The sequence below is a fragment of the Lactuca serriola genome, chromosome 5 (assembly GCF_051521515.1).
Source record: "Lactuca serriola cultivar US96UC23 chromosome 5, Lser_US96UC23_V15, whole genome shotgun sequence".
Taxonomy (NCBI): Eukaryota; Viridiplantae; Streptophyta; class Magnoliopsida; order Asterales; family Asteraceae; genus Lactuca; species Lactuca serriola.
Genome location: NC_136412.1, coordinates 88,061,599 through 88,078,503, shown reverse-complemented (window position 1 = coordinate 88,078,503; position 16,905 = coordinate 88,061,599). Strand labels below are relative to the sequence as shown.

Sequence of the window (16,905 nt, the reverse complement as noted above, 5' to 3'; positions counted from 1 at the left end):
ATTTAACTTTATTAACCAACTTATAATCATTATTAAAAAAGACACTACAATTTATCACTTTTAACTATTTATAAAATATTTTTTGGGTTGTTTAAATTAAACTAAAATTTATATTTAAGTTGACCATGTAATATTATATTTAAATTAATAATTTAAGTATTTTATACAAATTGTTCCAAAATTATATCTTTAAAATGATAATGGTTTACATCTAATACTATATTAAAACTAATAAATTAAGTATAATATGTTAAAAGTTAAAAAAAAAAGATAATTTTATAAGTAGAAGTAAATATATTATTTTAATATTAAAATTTAGTTGATATATGATTACACTTAAAGTTTGATATTTATTTAACCTTATTAACCAACTTATAATTATTATTAGAAGAAAATTGAAAAGTCATGGGAGTTTCAAATGAATATGGTGAAAAGAAAAATGCATGGGAGTTTCAAATGAATGTGGTGAAAGGAAAAATGCTTCATTTATAATATAGTATGATATGATATGATATGACTAGATGTAACCTCGCGCGTTGCACAAAAATACATTTAAGTGGCTCAAATAATTATGAAAAAAATAGAAATATGTTGAAATTTACGTTTTTAGTTATCTTTTGGGTATTAACCGAATTATCAAATAACATAAAAATTCATCAACTTATATTTTGATAGTATCTAATATAGTCCATACCTTATAAAATTTACTTTTACTTTTATAATATCCAATATATATTATAATTTTTTGTATAACATTAATATAATCTACTTTTCTTATGTCCAATAATATTTTTTGGATAAAATAAGAAATAAGTTGTTTTGAATGAGCTATTAATAAACAACATTGAACTAATAAACTTTGTATTACACTATTTATATTACACCAAAACATCCAAGGTTTCATATACGAACTTTCAAATATTAGACATTGAAATTAAGAATGAAGTCATACAAAATATATCATTATACATAAATGTCATCAAGAGTTTTAAAATAAGTCGATTAGTAAATATAATATTTAATTTTAATTACATATTTTGCAAGGCGGCGTTTGACTTTATGTTGGTGCGTCGAGAATCCTCTTCCTTAATTTGTACCTAAAAAGTTAATATGAATAGGAATATAAAATAGACATTACTAAGCATTCATATAAATAGGGATTTTGTCATAGAGACCCATCTAACTTTTACATTAGGTTTTAAAAGACCAATATTGTTTTCTTCAGTCTTTATGGACCCTCAAATTTGAAAATTACATGTCTCTCATACCCTTGTTGATTTCGTAATTTATTTAGCCGGTAAAAAAGGTGATGTGGTCGTTGACTTAGGTGGTCAATTATTTATTGTGTCAACTGTGTTATTCCAGAGTGGAAAAACTTGTAAATAGTCTTAATTGGTTTTCCTTAGTCGTCTTATAAGAAGAGGAATGGAGATTTGAACTAGGGTTTTTAACCATCGTAGTCACTACTAAGATTACACTGCTGTTGTCGAAGGTATTATACTCTTTAAAGATTGTTTCACTATTGCATGGCTGAGAACGATAACGAAGTTGTATATCTGAGAGTTCATATACACTACAATGGTGTGTTTGTTCGACATCCTTCTAGGTATGTTGGTGGGAATTACTTCCTCTTCACTGATGTTGATTAGGCATGTATGGATGTAGGGACTTTTTTTAATTTATTCATAGAGCTATCGGGAAAGAGTTTCAAAATGTTTACTTCTGCTTACCTAACATCCCTTTATCTAGAAGGATTCGTCCCATTGTAGATGTTTTGGATTTTGCCCAGTTTATAGATAGTATGTATGAATACGGGGAAATTTCACTTTATGTTGATCATAATGGGAATGGTTTGGAGGAATGGTGGGATGATGACATGAATCTGGTTGTTAGCAAAGATAATGAAAGTGGACTTGAAGATGATGGTGTACCTAGAAAAGAAGAAAACACTACCCCTGATGATGAAACCCATCCCAATGTAGGTTTTGAAGATGAAGTAATTGACATTGACAAAATACCTTTGAACAAGACGATTGGCGATGAGTTTCTTAGTAAGTTATGTCCTCCAGAAGGTGATACCGGTGACAATGAAGTTGAAGAAGAAGATGTTGAGATCCATTCCATTTTCAACCCTGATATGCAATGGAAGAGGCAAGTACCTTTTCTTGGGATGAAATTTGAAAGTCTAAAGCAGCTGAAAAATATGTTATGTAACTATGTTGTGGCAAATGGATACCAACTATTATTCAAGAAGAATGACAGTAAAAGGTTGTTGGGGGTGTGTTGCAAAGGAGCTTGCCCATTCAGGTTATGGGCTACATGGATGAGGCAGTAGGTGTCATTTCAAATCAAGTCATTGAAGATTGAGCATAATTGTGCTAGAAACTACAAACTAGGATCAATTGTCACATACTCTTGGATAGGAGAGCATTATACAAAGGAAATTTTGCATAGACAAAAGTTAACAATTAGACAATTGAGATTGGAGGTCATCAGGATGTTTGGAATATAGGTTAGTTTAAGTCAATGCAGAGAGCAGACGCACATGCCATAAACCTTATTGAGGGGAATCTTATTAAGCATTATGCAAAATTGTGGTCTTATGGGGGGGAATTAGAAGAAGCAATCCATGTTCAACAGTTAAAATAGATGTCCAATCCATGCCTGATGGTTTGACTTACTTCAGTAAGCTCTATGTATGTTTTGCTAATGTCAAATCTGGTTGGTTAGAAGGTTGTAGAAAGGTGTTAGGTATAGATGGATGTTTCCTTAAGGGTGTATGCAATGGGGAATTATTGTGTGTTGTGGGTAGAGATGCTAACAACCATATATTTCCAGTTGCATGGGCAATAGTCTATGTTGAGAATAAGGAAAACTGGATGTGGTTTTTGGAGTTGCTCAAAGATGATCTTGAGCTAGGTATGGGCACTGGATTTACCTTAATGTCTGACCAACACAAGGGTCTTATGGAGCCAGTTAAGGATGTGCTTCCTTGTGTTGAGCATCGACAATGTGCAAGGTACATTGTTGCAAATTTTAAGAAGAGGTTTGCAGGGGCTATTTTTGAGAACCTTTTTTGGGAGGCTTGCAATGTAACAACACCATAATCTTTCAATGAATTCATGCAAAAAAAATGAAAGATTAAGTCCAAAAGCCCATAAGTACTTGATGGAGAAGGAACCAAAGACCTGGTCAAGAGCATTTTATAAGGTAGGGAGGCTATGTTTAGCAGTGGAGAATGGTATTTATGAGAGCTTCAATGCAGTAATTGTTGAGGCCAGAAGGAAACCAATAATCACTATGTTGGAGGAGTTGAGGTTATATATATCATGGAGAGGATGTTTAACTTGAAACACAAGAAATGGACAAAGGATGTAAGTCCTGCAATAAGGTAGTTACTATGGTTTAAAGATTGAAGCTAAGTACTGGCAAGTGCTCCCAAGTGGACTAAACAAGTTTGAGACAAGAAATGAAGGTCAAGCTTATGATGTGAATCTTGAAAACAGAACATGTTCTTGTAGGTTATGGCAACTAAATGGATATGGGTGTGCCCATTCAGTTGCTACAATCTTATTTCTGAATAGGGATATCGACACTTATGTGGATCCTATTTTATGTAGATCAACCTACAATAAAACATACTTGAATAATATATTACCTATGAATGGTAGTAACATGTGGCCAGAGACATTATTCACCCCACACTTACCTCCCCAAATAAGAAGGATTTTTACAAGACCTGCAACAAAAAGGAAGAGAGATGTGACAGAGAAAATGGGGAAGCATAAGGTATCAAAGAAAGGTAAACCCATTGTGTGCAGTGATTGTCATATGCATGGCCACAACAAGGTGACTTGCCCCACAACAAATAAGCCAGTTAAGCTCATGGGGAAAAGACCAAAGATAACCAAGACTACACATGTATATTGAAATGATGTTGTCATTTTAGAAAAGTAAATTTGAAAATCTTAAATATTGACATGGTACCTTGTACAGGAATCTGTAGTTGAAGGGTCAGTGAATGGTGGTGCATAAGGTGTGCAAGGATCAATGAACAGTGGTATAGGTGGTGTGCATGGTGGTGAAGGTGTTGTGCATGGAGATGAAGGTGGTGTGCATGATGGTGAAGGTGGTGGAGTGCATGGTGTTCGAAAGAAAAAAGGCATTTTAAAACTTTACAAGTATACCCCTAATAATCTTTTAAGTATTTTGAATAGAAGGGTAATATGGTAATTTTATTATTTAAAACTTTCCAAGTATACCCCTAATTCTGTTGTTTAAGTATTTTAAATGAAAGGGCAATATGGTGATTTTCTTATTTAAAACTTTCCAAGTATACCCTTGATACTGTTTTAGGTATTTTGAATGGAAGGGTGATATGATAATTTTCTTATTTATAGGTTAAAGCAGGAGGTGTGGGGGTTGCAGTTAGAACAAGAAAGCCTTCTGAGAGAATTTTGAAAACCAAACTTGCAAAAGCAGTGTATGGGAAAAATGGTGAAGGCATCTCAACAACAAATGCAATGGATATAGATTAGGATTTGTCTCTTTACACATGTGTCATGTTTTTAACCTTTATGTTATGTACTATTTTATGTTGTTCCTGCATGGGGAACATTTATGTCTTTTGAACCTTTTGTTAACTTCACATGGATGAAACATTTCTGTCGTTTGAACCCTATGTAATTTGTCTTTATGACTTATTGTTCTAATATCACATGTGATGGTACCCTACTATTTTATCAGTATTCAATCCTTGAGTTGGTCCACAAATGTACACTCCTCCCAAAATGCAATCAATTTTAATCTGGATGTGGATCCCATGTGTAGTCCTCGTTTAAATACAATACCCAATGCCTTTTATGTGTATTGGTCCACAAACTCAATCACTCCCACTTGTTTGTTGTACCCATGTGATATGCATTATATTCAATTATGTTGGTCCACAATAACCAATGCCTTTTATCAGTATTAAATTGCACTCAACAAGACCATTCAGTGGAACAAAATTATAGTAACATAAAGATGCTTTTTTCCATTAGATACAAACGTACATGGGGCATACAAAAGTAGCTTGAATTACAGGGGCATTTACCAGACAAGGCATTTACATCCATACATATACTAACTTATATCATACCCACCGAAAACCACCAAAAACCATATAAGATCTTCATATCCCCAACCCCAAGTTTACAAAAAGGGAGAGCATCTATACCACCAAAAACCATTAACTACCCCTAATCCCTTAGCCCCAAGCATATCTATCCCACCACCTTTGCTTTCTGCATCATCAACACAACAGCAAGAAGCACAAGAAACATCATAGCAATCCTAAACTTCATCCTCACAAACTTCAACTTACCCCTCAATTTTTTGTTTTCTTCAACATACTTGACTAACTCACCATCAACAATTTCTTTAGCAGCAATGGCTTCATCATTCAGGTTCTCCAGCAAAACTACCCTTCTCTCTAATCTTGCAGCATAACTAGTGTATTTCATTAGTTTCAACTCATACTTGAGATTGTTGAACGCATTCTTGTAGTGTGGTGGCAGCTCATCATCGATCCACTTGAAGTATTTACACTTCTCAGCTGCCATCTCCACCTACAAACAAACATACCAATGAAATATTCAGTCACACACACCACAAGCTCGTTCCACTATCGACTGAATCGAGAACAGTAAACCCTAAACTCATAATTATACCCATTGTTTGATAAACCCTAATTCCACAATCTTGACAACATATTTAAATAATATGATGCTTACCAAAGAGTCAAGGCAGTTGCAAAATCTACGATCTGGATTCTTATCTGACATCGACATCCTTTCTACACTTAACTTTGGATGAAGACAAGCACACAGGTCATTGTCACGATTCCTAGTAGTGATAACAGTATGGTTATCAGATGATGATCCAGATGAGTATGCCATCGAAGGAGAAGCTAATCGATTCTTAAGGGTTCGTGACTTGAAAACTAAATGTTATAAACTGGAAATGATCTTGAGTATCTTGTCTTCATTTAGGGCACTCTAAATAGCTTATTAATGAAGTTGATCCGTCACCTGCCAACTGTGTATCTATGTGGACAACATTGTCCACATGTGCAGTAACTTAATGGATAACCAACAATTGTGGGTAAATTTTAGGGTAAAGGGCATGAGAGACATGTAATTTTCGAGTTTGAGGGTCCATAAAGACCAACAAAAACAAATTGGTCTTTTTGAAACCTAATGTAAAAGTTAGATGGGTCTCTATGACAAAAACCCATATAAATAATTAAAAAGGGTATGTGGATCTCCTACCACTGGTTAAAAACAACATACATCTCTAGTGGTATCGATTCTTATGTGAAATTGAAGTAGTCATTCTATGTACACATTGTTTTCTAATTACATAAACAAATATGAGTAACCAAACATAAAAATGTTATCTTTATGTAGGAAATATATTTTAGTTAATTAACAAATTAAATAATATAAGTTTAAGAGTTAGGAGTTTCAAAACATTAATATTTTATTAATCAATCAATTAAGTAACACATGTTGAAATTTTTACAATCATTATTAAAAAACATTTGAAATATTAGATTTTAAATGAATTTTGGTTGAAGTGTTTTGACCTCTATTATAATATATATATATATATATATATATATATATATATATATATATAGAGAGAGAGAGAGAGAGAGATAGAGAGAGAAAGAGGAAGAGAGAGAGAGAGAGGGAGAGGGAGATGGAAAGTATAACATATGTATGAGTTTTAGTTAATTATCTTTTTGAAACGATACAATTACAAAACAAAAAAAAAACATATTTAAAATATTTAATTAAATATTTTCGACATCACCCTATATAAGATATGATCAATATATTATAGATTAAACCACAATATACAACGATTGTATTACAATAATCCAAAAACGAAGAAAATATAAAACGAATTAGTATAACAAACTTACAAATTAAAATCTCTAATATAATAGCATATCTCTAAAAGTGTATTACAATAATCCAAAAATGAATAAAATATAAAAACGAATTAGTATAACAAACTTACAAATTAAAATCTCTAATAGTAAACTTTTCACTAAATGCTAATTAAACATAATATAAGTTATTTAACTTTTGAGTATCAAATCATAATTAAGATAACTTTTGAGTTGCATTAGTTAAAAAAAAGGGTTTCAAATAAATATGGTTTGAGGAAGTTAAAAAATGGGGTTTTAAATGCATGAGATTCAAGAAAAAATGTTAGCTTTATAAGTATGTATGACTAGGCGAATGTCTGCACGTTGCACAGAAACACCTATACAGTTGAAATCTTCACAAATATATGTTTTCTTAAATATAATAATAATGTTGTTGTTTAATTTGTTATAATAATTTGTATACTAAGTTGATATAATATATTGATTATTTTGAATTATATGATAGTATACACATATATTAAAACTTCATAATCTTAATCGTTTGAAAGACATCTACATATGGTTACTCGTGAATGAATAAATAATATATGGTTTAATGTCATTTATAGTTGTTGTTATTGTTAATTAATTTTTATCATTATAGTTATTTAAAATATCAAACATTGTTTTTTTTAGAGGTAACAATATAATCAGTTATATAAAATTATTTTTAACTATTTTTATTGTAAGTTATTTTATGTTACTTATTTGAAAACTTTTAATGATTATAAAAATATCTTTAGGAAATATTTGAGTTAAATTGAGATTACAATTTAGTTTTTGCATTTAGCACTACAGTTTATCACTTTTAACCATTCAAAAAATACTCTTTGGGTTTTTTAAGTGGAGCTGAAATTTATATTTAAGTTGACCATGTAATTTTATATCTAAATTAATAATTTAAGTATTTTATCCAAACTGTTCAAAAGTTGTAGCTTTAAATTGATAATGGTTTACATACAACATATTAAATCTAATAAATTAAGTATACTATGTTAAAAGTTAAAGAGATAACTTTATAAGTAGAAGTAAATATATTATTTTAATATTGAAATTTAGTTTAATTTATGATTACACTTTATGTTTGATATTTATTTAACCTTATTAACCAACCCATAATCATTATTAGAAAGATACTATAATTTATCAATTTTAACTATTTACAAAATATTCTTTAGGTTGTTTAAGTTGAACTGAAATTTATATTTAAGTTGACCCAGTAATGTTATATTTAAATTAACAATTTATATATTTTATCCAAGTATTCGAAATTTGTGGCTTTAAAATGATAATGATTTGCATACAACAACATTTTAAAACTAATAAATTAAGTACAATATGTTAAAAGTTAAAGACATAACTTTATAAGTAAAAGTGAAGATATTATTTTAATATTGAAATTTAGTTTATATATGATTACACTTTAGGTTTAATATTTATTTAACCTTATTAACCAACTTATAATCATTATTAAAAAGAAATCGAAAAGTCATGAGAGTTTCAAGCGAATGTAGTGAAAGGAAAATTGATTCCTTTATAAGTATAAGTATATATATAGATATATAGATATTATTTCGATCACTTAATGATTAAAGGTCTTTATAGTATGTAATGCACAAAGCTAACAATTATCATATTCGATAATTAAATTATTTAATAAAATGAATAACTATTTATTATAATTACTCAAATCATCTAGCCCTAACTTGCGGGCATTACAGTTACCCCCCAGGATGATTATGTTCTAGAATCATACAACAATAAAACATTTTTGGATAATGACTCCCCAAGTAAGGGTTGTTTATGTACTATGCACCCATAGTACTACATTGACTTACTTAAAAACATAGTATTCTAGGTTCCATTATGACATCTTATCAACTTTGATGACCTAGTTTGATTTATATATTTAGTGAAGGCTGAAAACAAAAATAAGCAATATAAATGATCACATATGTAACATATCATATAAATATATGGGCTAAAGATGTAAAAATGTAAGGACCATTTATGTAACTTTAAAAAAATTGTGTGGAGGAAGTGAGATAACAACCCCATTTTTGCAAACAAAACCAAAATCAACCCATTTTTACAAACAAAACTAAAACAACCCCATTTAAAAAAAAAACTTCGGAAAAGAACTTGGCAATCCCTTTCTCTCCCATTCTTTTTGGCATTGTGTTTGTTGTGAGATGTACCAAGTACCACCTCCTTCTTCAAAACCCATCATCATCTTTATGATCCTCTCACAACCAACAACATCCACGACATCTCTAACATCTTAGCAATCGAACACCACCACCACAACAAATTAAGAAAATCCAATACTGTTCGTCGTCTCTACATCCCTCATTGTTGCTTAATTATTATTATTATTATTTTGAAAATTTTAAGTTTTTCCTTATCCACCTCAATCACTAACTCGCCAACTCCATCTTTACCCAACTACGAAAATGAAAGAAAATACTGTCTAGTCTTACCTAAGAATTTTATGAACACCCCACGTGTACTTGAGCATTTCACCTTGTCACACCCCGAACCAGACGACGGAAACGTCTGGGAGCTTGGGTGACTTCATTTTTGTAGTATCATCACAGAGTATATAATTGAAACATAACATCATCATCATCATCACACATGTCATATTACAACATTCATTGTTTACATCAAGAAATTGTATTTCAATATTACATGCCAAATAGTCAAAGTATGATGAAACAAAACATTACAAAAATATCCATGAATTCTTTTTGCCTAACCTGCTCAACGGTTTCCTGAGAATACAAGTTAATTTAAAAATGTCAACATAAAAATGTTGGTGAGTTCCTAAGCATATTTGAGTAAAATGTTTTGTATTGCTTAGTAAACACCAGAAACTCCGATATTTTTTGAAATACAGTTTGAAATATTTGAAATGTTTTCATGTCCGATCTTGTTTTAATGCATGTGTGTTAATGTTTGTGAGAGTATAAAGAGAATAATCCCAGACAAACCGATGTTGTCTGCTTATGAGAATGTTGGAATCTCAACACCCGAGTTAGAGTACCAGTGCGAGTATAATACCATGTTATCCACAAAAGATGGTTTCTCGTAAATTTTATAACGTTAATTCCTCTAAGTGAGTCGTTATAATCAATTTCACATGTCATGATGTCTTTAGACGCTAGCTTGTTTCAGGTATGGTTTGTCAACCTAGATTGGTCTAGTCTAACTGTAGCGAACAACTAAGGTGTGGGGCGTCACCCCCATATAGATCTATACACAAACTCACGCTCTCGCTCAGGGAGACTCTGGTTATAACTCAGGCTACGTTTGTACACTCGTTTGGTGTCAAACGGAACGCCTCACTAGATCCTTAATCAAATTTACAAGGAAAAAGAGAACATATAAGGTATTTCGGACCCAATAAACATGTAAGTGGACAAGTAAGGCCCACTAAGCATGTAAATTATTTCCAGACTCAAAAGGAATGCGAATATATATATATATATATATATATATATATATATATATATATATATATATCGGGCCCAATATATATGTAAAATGACAACTAAGGCCCATTTAACATGTATAATATTTTATGGCCCAAATAGCATATAAGGAGTATCTTAGACCCAATAAACATGTAAGTGTACTACTAAGGCCCACTAAGCATGTAAGTTAATTCTAGACCCAATAAAGGTAATAATGACGAAATTTATCCGTTGTTTGTTACGTTGGTTGTATAAGCTTCGTTGGTTACCAAATTGACATGAAAAACCCACTTTCTGTAATAAAAAAAAAACATTTTTGGTCTTAAAACCAAAATTTTACAATTTGGGCACATTTTTGGTAAAAATAACATTTTAGGCCCCTTTTAAGAGCAAAACTTGCATTTAAGGCTAGTTTTAGTAAAAATAACATTTTTAACTCCCTTTTGTAAAAAATATAATTTTTGGCTTGATTTTTATGAAAATGTGCATTCTTGGTCCGTTTGTAAATAATTTCATCCTTTTGGCCCAAGTTCTAACAAATTCTCATTTTAGTAGATCTTCAAGTTCATGGAGTTTATAGCACATAATACACATATATCATGAAAAACACACAAATCATGCATACACACATAGATCTACACAAAACAACTTGTATTATCCCCCAAAACATAGTAAAAACCGAAAATAGGGGGTATGAACTCACTTTGCTTTGGAGATTTCGGTTTTTGATGAAGATTGAAGAGGTTTTCAGCTTTAACAAGCTTCCTTGAAGAGATTTTCGAGATCTATTAAGTTCTAAGAGCATGGATCATGAAATGAAGTGTTAAGAAGAGATTTCTAGAGTAACTTGAATCAAAAGTTATAGAGTTTCACAATATCTTACCAAGGATGTATGAGCTTGATGGAAAGTCTCTGATGCACCCTTAAAACTTACGAGAAATTTGGAGGATGAAGGAGAGGATTTCTTGTGCTAGAGAATGTTTAAAGTAGCTAGAATTAAGAGTGAAGGTGATGATGGGTGAACCTTGGCTGTGAATAAGAAGGAGATGGGAGAGATAGTGATGATACTTCCCTAGATGCATGAGATTTCATAGATGTATGGTGGGTATTATGCATGTATATTCACCATGCAAAAGGTGAGGTGTCATCCCCATAATTTTCCTCATTTTATTTCCCTTTTTTTGTTTTGTTTTTTTGTTTTTTTTTGTTTGAGTGTGGTTCGTGAATGAGGAGGGATGAGGTTTAAGACCCATCATTAAATAGATGGGTTTACAGCCCATCACTGATCAAAAGGGTGGTTCACGGTCCATTAGGTCCTTCTTATGGGTTTACGGCCCAAAATGATGAAGGAGTGGGGTTTACGGGGCAATAGGGCTTATGAACCCATTTATGACCCATTAAAACCCATGATGACAGGGTGGGACATTTTAGGCCCAATAAGGTCCATGAGAAGTCTTATGACCCAAAAAGCTATTATTTCATGTATATGGGTCTATTTAAGGTCCAAATAAGGTTCCTCGACCCAAAACAGTCAAATTGAGAGCTTACTGGCCCATTAGGTCCAACATGAGGATCCTAGTCCATTCTGAGTTTGAACCAAGTTATTAGGGTTTCAAACCCATAATTGAGTATATGAGATGTATTAAGTTAGGTTTGGATTTGACTCAGAAGTTTTGATTCAACTGGATGTTTTTGATCGAGCATAGAATATGATATCCACTTAGATTACAAGTCTTACAAGACTTGATGGTTACATGAAAACATAATTTTCTAACTAAAAATGCTAGTTGTGACACACCTTAAATTACAACTTGAGACTTATAGACATGCCACCAATAAGTAGATAACAAAATCAGTGATGTAGATGATTCCCATGGTTGGAGTGTCAAGTGTATGATGGTTTCATAGAAATTCTAAGGAGAAGGGGTTCCGATTGTAATTCCAAGATTAAGTTGATTTACTTGAAAAAACACTCACCTTGAGCGAATTCGTCGGGGACATGAAATCTATTATGGTTATTGAAGGCAATTATAGTCTTAACTGAGGCTAGTTTTATTTGCTAGCCACCATATTACATTCGATCTAATACATATAAAAAGAATGGATTTGAAGTTTTATCTAACTTGGAAGAGATTACCATATATATATATATATATATATATATATATATATATATATATATATATATATATATATATATATATATATATATATATATATATATGATTTAATTTAAAACTCAAATGATGCAATCGAGTTGTGGGGGATAAAAAAAATTATATATTCTATTATTTTTTATATAGACACCACAGATCGTAAACCCCATATCTATCTCACATTCTTCACTAGGAAACACTATCATTGTTACTATCTATAACTCAACACTATCTCTACATCAACCACCATACACCACCTAATCACGATTTCACATCACATCATCACATTCTCGATACAATCATCATCATATTCACATCTTTTAACCTGAATTTAGTGGCGGGAACCCATAAGGGATAAAAAGTGTGAGAGACTGTTCATCAAATATTCTTTCTCACAACACTTGTTGATTGATTAAAGAGAGAGGAATCTCTTATTATTTTTTTTGAAGCTGCAAGTATATATAAAGGGATATTAACACAAAACAATACATGCATACTACATAACTTAATTATGCCATGAAGGTTTCATCCATGTCAAATCCTCAAATGTGACCGACTGGTAGGTAAAACCTGATAAAAGCCATTTATAACAAAACTGTCTTAAATATTAAGCATTAATGCACATAAAGTTGGACTTAGGGTAAAAACGTTAATACTTACCAAACTTAAGGGCTTATATATTAATATCCCAAAAACTATGGAATGACCAAACCATTTTCTAAATGGGGATAAGTTGAAATAGTTGTAAGATGAAGGACTTGTACTGCCAAAACTAAACGTGTTGCTTAACTGTGGCAATAAAAGCTTGTCAACACCGTCGTCGTGTCGCAAAAATATAATCTACAAACCCTAACTCTCCACTGGTTCTGCTCTGAAGATCGCGATACGGCGGAGCTCCGTTTTCTTAGTATGTCGTCTTCTTGGTCCTTTTTTTTATATCTATTGAAGCTATTCATTTCTTTTGTTTATTAATATTTATTTAATTTGTAATTCTTCTAAATCCTGTATATGATTTGTATGTTTGATACGCGGTATCGTAGAGATGGCAAAAGAAGATGCAATTGGTGGAGAAGGAACCTCCAATGGGATAGTTACCGATGTACCTGTCACAGTCCAAGAAGTGAGCGAACACGTTGATGAATTGACGTTAGCGGATTCTTCAGGTAATTAAATTTCATTTCTATATTTTTGTTTGTCACGTAGATGCCATGTTTAGAGTTTTTGATGCCGAGTATTTCTCCATCACCAAATTGATGCTTCTATGAAAACTGGAGTCTACCTCAAATTTAAACGAGAAAGGATTACTTATCGAATTGAAATTGACATGATTGAATTGGTTTGATCTGAAAACATCACTAATGTGTTATATAACAGAATAATATTTTGTGATTTAAACAAATTTTGGATTATAGAATAGTAATGAACATCGATTTCACTTTCATTTTTTTATAACATGTCTCGTGTCTTCCTACTCACTGAACTTGCATAACTCAGAAACTGGTGTACAAGAAGCTGCAAAAAAGAAGAAGAAGAAGAACAAAAGCAAGTAAGACTTATCATAATAATACCTATATGGCTATATGTGAACCAAGTTTTATTACAATGCCATCAAATTCTTCAGTATTCTTAATTATTATAATCTGTTATCTCAGGAAGAAGAAAGAGACAAAGGAGCAAACCGATCCTCCTACTATTCCAATTGCAGACCTTTTCCCTCAGGGAAACTTTCCAGAGGGTGAAATACAGCAATATAAAGATGAGTAAGTCCCCATTATATACATATGTATGTATGTATGTATGTATGTATGTATGTAGACATTGACTTTGTTGCTTACTCAGCAACTTATGGAGGACTACATCTGAGGAGAAGAGGGATTTGGAGAGATTAGAAAAGCCCATGTATGACTCAATTCGACAAGCAGCAGAAGTTCATCGACAGGTTTTATATTTGCTATTTGAATTATATTCTGACTTTGAGAGTATGGAATATTTAATAATATATGGCAATTTTTTAATCTGTTTACAGGTTAGGAAATATGTTAGGAGCATTATAAAACCTGGAATGTTGATGGTTGATCTCTGTGAAACCTTGGAGAATACTGTTCGTAAGTTAATTCAAGAAAATGGTCTACAAGCTGGTATTGCTTTCCCTACAGGCTGCTCATTGAACTGGTAAATTTCAAATAATTTTATATTTCTTTCATCATTTTCTTTTTATTTTATTTATCTATTTATTACTTTCCAATAGTAAACATATTTTACCATATCAGGGTTGCAGCCCACTGGACCCCAAACTCTGGAGATAAAACTGTTCTTCAGTATGATGATGTCATGAAACTGGATTTTGGCACTCATATTAATGGTCAGAATTAGAAATCAGAATATCTACTTTATTTTTTTTTTCAGTTTTTTTTTTTTAAAAACTTTTATTATATTCTTTTGTAAAACATTTCAGGACACATAGTCGACTGTGCCTTCACAGTTGCATTCAATCCTATGTTCGACCCTTTACTTGAGGCCTCTCGTGAAGCCACATATACTGGTATCAAGGTTAGCAAAGCAAACTTGTTTTGGAAGTTAAAATGTGTTTTGAGGGGCATTTTAGGTATTTTACAATGTTTGAGTTTGTGTAAATACAGGAAGCAGGGATCGATGTCCGTCTATGTGATATAGGTGCTGCAATCCAAGAGGTGATGGAATCATACGAGGTAGAGATTAATGGAAAAGTCTTCCAAGGTATAATAATTAACTTTAAAAGACAAAAATGCCCTTATTATATCTTTCTTTATGAAGTCTATATAAGTCCCTTTTTGTTGTTTGTTATGCAGTGAAAAGTATCCGGAATTTGAATGGGCACAGCATTGGGCCCTACCAAATTCACGCGGGAAAATCCGTTCCAATTGTGAAAGGCGGAGAGCAGACAAAGATGGAAGAGGGGGAATTTTATGCGATTGAAACTTTTGGATCCACTGGTAAAACTAAAATCTTCTTTTTTTTGTACTTTTTTTTTAAAGTTCAATAAATGATAATAAAAATAAAAATATATTTGTGTTTATTAGGTAAGGGTTACGTGAGAGAAGATTTGGAGTGCAGCCATTACATGAAAAACTTTGATGTTGGACATGTTCCATTACGTTTGCCAAGAGCAAAACAGCTTCTCGCAACAATTGATAAGAACTTCTCAACATTAGCCTTTTGTAGGAGATATTTAGATCGATTAGGAGAGACTAAATATCTAATGGCTCTCAAGAACTTGTGTGATGCTGGTGTTATTCAGGTATTAAATAATTTTTCCACAATATATATATATTTGGCTTTATTTATTTTCTCAAATAATTTTTTAACAATATTTATGCAGCCTTATCCACCATTGTGTGACAATAAGGGTAGTTACGTGTCACAGTTTGAGCACACAATCTTACTACGTCCCACGTGTAAGGAGGTCATCTCAAAAGGCACTGATTACTAACCTTCTTTCAATGGGAATGTAACATATACATAATATCAGTTTGAATTTTTAAGGGTGTTTTTTGTTATTTCTTGAGAAATATAAACTTGTTTTGTTGATTGTGTCTTTGGATGATATGGAAACATAATTGATTCTTAAATTAAAACGTTGCCTATATACGAGATACAAAGTTAATGACTTAAACGATGTAATAAACATATTTGTAAATTAAATAATTTTTTCAATGTTGATAGTTATAAATTAAGCAAAAGAGCAGAAATAGATATAAACGTTGCCTCGGAGACATGATAGTTTGTATTTGTAGTGATGATAAACTATATGAGGAATGGATAGAAAATTTTTAAAAGAGAAATTCACGAAAGAAATTAAATTTATATCGATTTCAAATGAAATGACCTTTAGACTTGGCGAAACTTTTTGAGATAATTTCACCACACATAACAAAGTCTTATTTTATAAGATTCTAATAGCATCTCCAATTCATAAGTCTTTATGTAAAGATTTATTGTATTTTGTTTATAGTACAACAAAATGCACAAAAGAAAGATGGATCAAAACATTCTATGTTTTGTGTATGTTTTAATGCTAGACATATTATAAATAATCAATGTATAACCGTTTTTTCTAAAATGGTCGATTCCATCTTTATTGATGGAATTGGTGACATGTTGTACTCCAGTCATTAGAACTTGTACATAAGCTTAGTTTTATGACTTTGAAACTGATTCTATAATCCTAAGTTTAAGAAAGAGTAATTATTGTGTTTATGTTGTCCTTGTTATATGATTCCATTGGATCTTATGGGATTATGAACTTTAGTGATAA

At 31.6% G+C, this 16,905-nt stretch overlaps 2 protein-coding genes across 2 annotated transcripts; both read left to right on the top strand.

Moving 5' to 3' along the window:
• The first annotated feature begins 2,660 nt into the window (after nucleotides 1-2,660).
• LOC145049657 (uncharacterized) lies at nucleotides 2,661-4,035 on the top strand. The gene is made up of 4 exons (XM_078998036.1): nucleotides 2,661-3,046; nucleotides 3,141-3,264; nucleotides 3,412-3,921; nucleotides 3,997-4,035. Exons 1-4 carry the CDS (start codon nucleotides 2,661-2,663, stop codon nucleotides 4,033-4,035), a joined length of 1,059 nt encoding a protein of 352 aa, XP_078854162.1.
• Nucleotides 4,036-13,369: 9,334 nt separating this feature from the next.
• On the top strand, nucleotides 13,370-16,178 carry LOC145052747 (methionine aminopeptidase 2B-like). Its single transcript, XM_079000617.1, has 12 exons — nucleotides 13,370-13,518; nucleotides 13,652-13,774; nucleotides 14,106-14,157; nucleotides 14,264-14,371; nucleotides 14,451-14,550; nucleotides 14,638-14,783; nucleotides 14,882-14,973; nucleotides 15,067-15,161; nucleotides 15,251-15,347; nucleotides 15,440-15,583; nucleotides 15,671-15,888; nucleotides 15,970-16,178. Exons 2-12 carry the CDS (start codon nucleotides 13,654-13,656, stop codon nucleotides 16,078-16,080), a joined length of 1,284 nt encoding a protein of 427 aa, XP_078856743.1. The 5' UTR covers nucleotides 13,370-13,518; nucleotides 13,652-13,653; the 3' UTR covers nucleotides 16,081-16,178.
• Nucleotides 16,179-16,905: the final 727 nt, after the last annotated feature.